At 42.5% G+C, this 5,713-nt stretch overlaps 1 protein-coding gene across 2 annotated transcripts in view; it reads left to right on the top strand.

Moving 5' to 3' along the window:
* Positions 1 to 5,281, top strand: part of syt8 (synaptotagmin VIII) — a 7,140-nt gene extending 1,859 nt beyond the window's left edge. The window contains exons 1-9 of one of the 2 annotated variants that reach the window (XM_023400397.2): positions 41 to 109; positions 1,657 to 1,848; positions 2,090 to 2,262; positions 2,439 to 2,534; positions 3,017 to 3,184; positions 3,395 to 3,562; positions 3,972 to 4,089; positions 4,165 to 4,298; positions 4,784 to 5,281. In XM_023400397.2, the coding sequence (XP_023256165.1) occupies positions 1,677 to 1,848; positions 2,090 to 2,262; positions 2,439 to 2,534; positions 3,017 to 3,184; positions 3,395 to 3,562; positions 3,972 to 4,089; positions 4,165 to 4,298; positions 4,784 to 5,020 (1,266 nt within the window). In that variant the 5' untranslated portion in view covers positions 41 to 109; positions 1,657 to 1,676 and the 3' untranslated portion in view covers positions 5,021 to 5,281. Of the gene's footprint in view, positions 1 to 40; positions 110 to 1,656; positions 1,849 to 2,089; positions 2,263 to 2,438; positions 2,535 to 3,016; positions 3,185 to 3,394; positions 3,563 to 3,971; positions 4,090 to 4,164; positions 4,299 to 4,783 lie in introns of those variants that run through there. The other variant, XM_023400396.2, reaches the window with a different exon arrangement.
* Positions 5,282 to 5,713: the final 432 nt, after the last annotated feature.

Genomic DNA, 5,713 nt, shown 5'->3' with positions numbered 1-5,713 from the left:
TCCTCCATCGTTGTATTCTGAGCAGCGCAGGTCAGGAACACTTCGGCCTCAGCTGCTCGTCTGGAGGGAAGGAGCGGGGATGTCGACGTTTCTTTAAAACTCGTCATCAGTGAGTAAAATATTTCACTCACAGCTTTAATCTGCGAGATGCTTCTTTGGCTTATTGGCTTTGGAAAAACCTCTTGATCAAGAGGACCAGAGGGTGTTTTGCATTTATTATTAAGGATTCTTGATGGTTAATGGGTAAAAACAGACAGTTTCAGAGAAGAAAATAAATCACTTCACATGTTTTCTGCAGTGATGAATCTTTTTTTTACCTTTTTGTATTTTTAGTTTTGTTTTTCTCTTTTGTTTTTGTGTTTATAGCTTTTAAAAAAAGACATTTTATGTATGTATTTTTTATTTTCTGGAAGATCTGATCACATGACACGTCCTTTAAAAAGAGAGATGACTTCAGTTATACACGCTCTGATGAAGGCCTATTGATTACAAATAAAGTTCCTCAACAAATCGACACATGAGGTGATTCTTCTGCTGTTCAACTTTGGAGATTTTTGTTTTGTTAAACCAATAATGAGCCATCTTGATATCTTCGGATCTCATTTCCATCCAATCAGATCGAACCTCCTCTCTATAGGAGTCAGCGGTGCATTGTGTGAACTTATTGTCCCATTAGAGACCGTGGGAAGCTAACAAACTTAGCACTGAAGTAAGCTAACTCATTGTTAGAAAGCTCGCTAACTCAGGAAGCTTCACTCTCCCTCTTCAATGACGTTTTATAGAACGACTCGGTTTGCAGTGGTGAACGATATGTCAGGGGAAAGTAAAGAAAGAGAGTAGAGAGAAGCTCCACCAGCTACAAATGCCCCTGGAGGCCCCCACCCCACCTAAAAAGACTATTTTTTCATGGTCTTTTTTGTGTCTCTTAACGGAGCTCTTTGACTTTCAAACAAGAAACAATAAGAGTCACTTTATACAGAGGACCAGACCCTCAGCAATCAGTAATCCATTCATCCAGTCCATAATTGAACTGGAGGATTTCTGCAGCAGCATTTGGATTGGTTTCCTGTTCCTACTCTGTGTTGTCTGAGCTCTTGTGTTCAAGTTCATTTGTATTGTCATTTTCAGACATATGTCAATATCCAGACACACAGTTACGTGCGTATTTGCTCCCAGCCCTGTTAATTGAACGGTGTTGTGTTATCAGAGTGTGAATCAGTTAATGTGCTGCTGCTGTTTGTTCATGGTGGAGGCCTGAAGCTGGAATCCACTCAGTCATGTCAGCAGAGTTTGATGGATGTAATGTTTGTTTGATTTCCTACGTCACTGTTGTTAGGAAACCTCCAGTTTGATGATGATGATCGGTATCGGTATCAGCAGCAAAAAAAAAACAGTATACTCACTGGTGCGAGTTTAAAATGAACGCTTTATGATTGCTCTGGTGGCCGAATAGTTGCAGCACACGTCGCATCAACAGTTCAATTCTAGCTGCGGACCTTAGTTGTACGTTTTACTCTTCTCTCTCCCTGTGTTTCCTGTCTGACTCTTCTTCTCTTGATTATCTAATAATAATTTTAAGTATTGTAAATCCAGTGTTGTAACACATGACACTGGTGATGCCTCCCATGACCACGAGAAAACCTCTCTCGCTTCCAGAGCTCCTCACTCTCTTCATCATGCCTCCCACCCATCCGCCAACGCCACATTCATCTCACCCAGCACCTAATGCGTCAGCTTCACGGGCTCCACCTGTCATCTCCACCACCTCCACCCACACTAACACCACCATCAATCCAGCTGCCGCCGCCGCCGCCAACTTCTTCAACGACCTGCTGGACCAGATCCCCTGTAAGTCACCAAACAGCAGCTAAAGCAGAATATATTAAGTCTGCCATGTCTTCAGTCCATCAGGGCGGGATCTTAACAATGACCAGGAGGAATGATTACAGCAAGTAAAACCTGTTTCAGTGTACACATTGAGAAATTGTGAACCTCGCCTTTAATGCAACAGTATCTTTGGTCTCTTGTGTATGTGCACGACACAACAGATACCTGATAACTAACCGTGCACCGGTCTCGTCCCCTGCAGTGCCGCGATGGGCGATCTACACCATCTTTGTGGCCGGCGTTCTGCTGATCCTGCTCTGCTGTCTGTGCATCTGCATCAAGTGCTGCTGCAAAGGGAAGAAGAAGAAGCGGCAGCAGAAGACGGGTGAGAACATCAACCTGAAGGGAGTCAACGGGAAAACCACCACAGCTCTGGTGAGTCTCTGTGAATCTCCGGGATATCGAGATATCGAAGATTTGGTCGGCACCGACACCAATGAAATTCACGTTGTTGTTCCTTGTTGAAACGTTTAAAAGTGCAGGAACCTGAAATTCTGCTGGTGTCAGTTCTGACTTCAGTCTCACCTGATGTGTTTCCTGTGCTCTGACAGGTTCAGCCAGATGTGGCAGATGTGGACTACGGTTCGACCAAAAAGCAGCGAGGAAGGCTGCTCTACTCTCTGGAGTACAACGCCGCTCTGTCTGAGGTGATTCAGTCTCTGACCAAATGCAAATCCCTCATGAATTCTGACGTTTTGTTCGGGGGGGGGAATAGAGGCAGCGTTACAAGCAAACACCGCTCAAATTTGTTAAGCATCATTGGTGCCTCTGGTGCCAAAGTCAAAGAAGAGATATTGTTAAGAAACATATCTGCAGCTGTTGAAGATTTTGTTATAAATCTAGAAATCAGTTGATGTGGTTGAGATGAAAAGAGATCAGAATATTCAGGGTAGATATCGGGGAGAGACGACCCAGACTTCCCGGTATCTTCTACCTGACGCATCCCGGTATCATTCAGGTGTGAGCATATTTCAGCCAGACCCTCTCCTTCAGGTTAGGGTTGATACAGACCCAAATCTTGACCATCTAAGATTTAGGTTGATCTGTATCCCAACCTTTTCCGGGGAAAACAGACTGATGAGTAAGATCAGTTCGTTACTAAAGGTCTGTTTTCTGTCGGTCTGCGCAGCTCATAGTCGGGGTCAAACAAGCCGACAGCCTTATGGCCATGGACCTGGGAGGAAGCTCGGACCCGTACGTCAAAGTCTACATCTGCCCCGACAAACCCAAAACCTGCGAGACCAAAGTGTTCAGACACACGCTGAACCCCGTCTTCAACGAACAATTCAACTTCCAGGTAAGAAGTGCCCGTGATTTCATCGAGTTTAAAGATGGCCGATTGAGATACACTTTGAATCTGAAGAAATCTGCAGTTTAAGACACAAGAACAACACGTTGATCTCCCCTCGCTCTGGGTTTCTTTAATATTTAACCTGATGAAGTTGTTCTGCAGGAATCCCACCTTCCTACCGCTGAGCTTCTAAACCTGAGCGATCTTTCCCCCCAGATATCCAAGTCCTCCCTCCTGAAGTCGACGGCGGTGATGAAGGTGTTCGACTTCAACAGATTCTCCAAACACAACATCATCGGCGAGCTCAGGGTGCAGCTGTGCAACGTCGACTGGAACCACGTCATCGAGGAGTGGCAGGACCTCGCCGAGCCCGCCAAGTTCGAGGTATTATACATGACATGCTGTCATGTATAATCTTACCTCCTTAGTTTAGTGTTTTGCACCAGATTAAAAGTCAGAGGATCAATATTTTTTAAATTCATCCTCTGGGAAACAAATTTCATGGCGATCCAAATCAATAGCTGTCGAGATATTCACCCTCTGGGGACCATGAATGTCTTTATAAAACCTAATAAGATCAATCAATAGTCAAATAAAAAAAGGCTGAGTGCTTATTGAATACATCTGAATGAATTCAAGTACAAAAGCAAGAATTTTTATTTTCAGTGGTTTCCAACACCAAAACATTTCCTGACTTGTTTGATGATGATTGTATTTACTGTAAAGACCGTCGTGTGTGTGTGTGTGTGTGTGTGTGTGTGTGTGTGTGTGTGTGTGTGTGTGTTCGCTGCAGGAAGAAGAGCTGGGCGAGATCTGCTTCTCTCTGCGTTACGTTCCCACCGCCGGAAAACTGACTGTGGTGATCCTGGAGGCCAAAAACCTGAAGAGCATGGACATCGGAGGATCCTCAGGTCAGACATCACAAAGAGATGAAATCAGATTCATGAATGGAAACATACAAAACTCTGATACCTTGTTGTTCGCAGATCCTTACGTGAAGGTGCAGTTGGCTCTGGACAAGAGGAAGTGGAAGAAGAGGAAGACGTCCATTAAAAAGAAGACGCTGAACCCTTATTACAACGAATCCTTCACCTTCGACGTGTCATTCGAACAAATCCAGGTGCGACTCGGCAGATACGGGACTTTCCAGGCTCATACTGTCATTATTAATTAAGATAATCTGATAATAAATTAATAATAAAATTTATAAATTTACATAAACACGTAACACAATCAAACAGTTGATGTCTTTCGAACACGGATCTTCAGTGAAGATATGTAACGATTGTTTTATAAACTAATGAAGACATGGGGTTAAATGATCTCAGAACAATATGTTTTTGTATTTATAATATTTTATACAATATACATATATATATTTAAGTATGTGCTGCATTACAGAAAAAAATCTTTTGCTTTAATAACAATTTCATTCATTTAATTATGACATAGTTAATGCATATAACAATGTGAAATTTTATTCACTTTATTTCTTTAAATTGTTCATATTTAGCAGAGCAGAGATTTAAAAGACAGATTTTAGAAGAAATGAAACCAGAACTGTGTCTGGACTGAAATCACCCGTGACTCTGTTGCCGTCCTCAGAGGGTGAACCTGGTGGTGTCCGTGTGGGACCACGACGCCATGACCCGAAACGACGCCATGGGGAAGATCTTCCTGGGCTGCGACGCCACGGGGAACCAGCTGAGGCACTGGGCCGACATGTTGTCCAACCCGCGGCGGCCGGTCGCTCAGTGGCACAGCCTGCTGTCGGCCCAGCAGGTCAACTCCACCCTGAGCCTGAAGAAGAAGATCCCCCTCCACAGCAAACTGCCCTTCTGACGGAAAACTCACGGCGGTCCTTCGCAGAAAAAAACATTTCACACTCCAGATGAAGAGATTTAGATTTTATCTATCAGATTGATTATTTTGTATTTAAAATGAAAGATTAATTATATTTTACTATCGAATCATAAAGTGATATCTTACATGAGCACTTCTTTCCTCCTGTATGAACTGTATCGTACGTCAAAAGCAAATTTCATCCTCAAACTGTTGAAGAGTTTGCTGTAAAAATACATATTAAATATCATGTGACTCTCAGGGCAGCCGTGGTTCTCAGTGATCCTCAGGATATATATTATATTATATTATATTTTTTATTATATATATTTACTATCCACTGTGTTATTTGATCCACTAAACTGCATAGCGTCCTCAAAACTTCAGACAGTGAACTTTCTGCAAACAGACCCACAATGTAGCTGCCATCAGAGATAGTTTAATTTAAGTTCATTTAATAATTTAAGTTATAAATTAGAATCATTTTATGTTTGGATAAAATATTGATTTTGTTTATTTACATGATCATTAGTTAGAATACACATAAAACATACATGAAAAGAAGCTGTGTAATATTTGATAGCGGAAGCATTGTTGTGGATTGGGTTTTTGGTTAGTTGCGCTCTGAGCAGGATCACGGGTGAAAGGGTTCGGTTCTTCAGAGAGGATGGAAAAAGGTTTCTCACTGTGTTA

The sequence above is a fragment of the Seriola lalandi genome, unplaced genomic scaffold, assembly GCF_002814215.2.
Source record: "Seriola lalandi dorsalis isolate HSWRI2012SDOR001 ecotype SW California unplaced genomic scaffold, Sedor1 jcf7180002052289, whole genome shotgun sequence".
NCBI lineage: Eukaryota > Metazoa > Chordata > Actinopteri > Carangiformes > Carangidae > Seriola > Seriola lalandi.
Note: the sequence above shows the minus strand (reverse complement) of the source record. Positions and strands in the feature narration are given on the sequence as shown.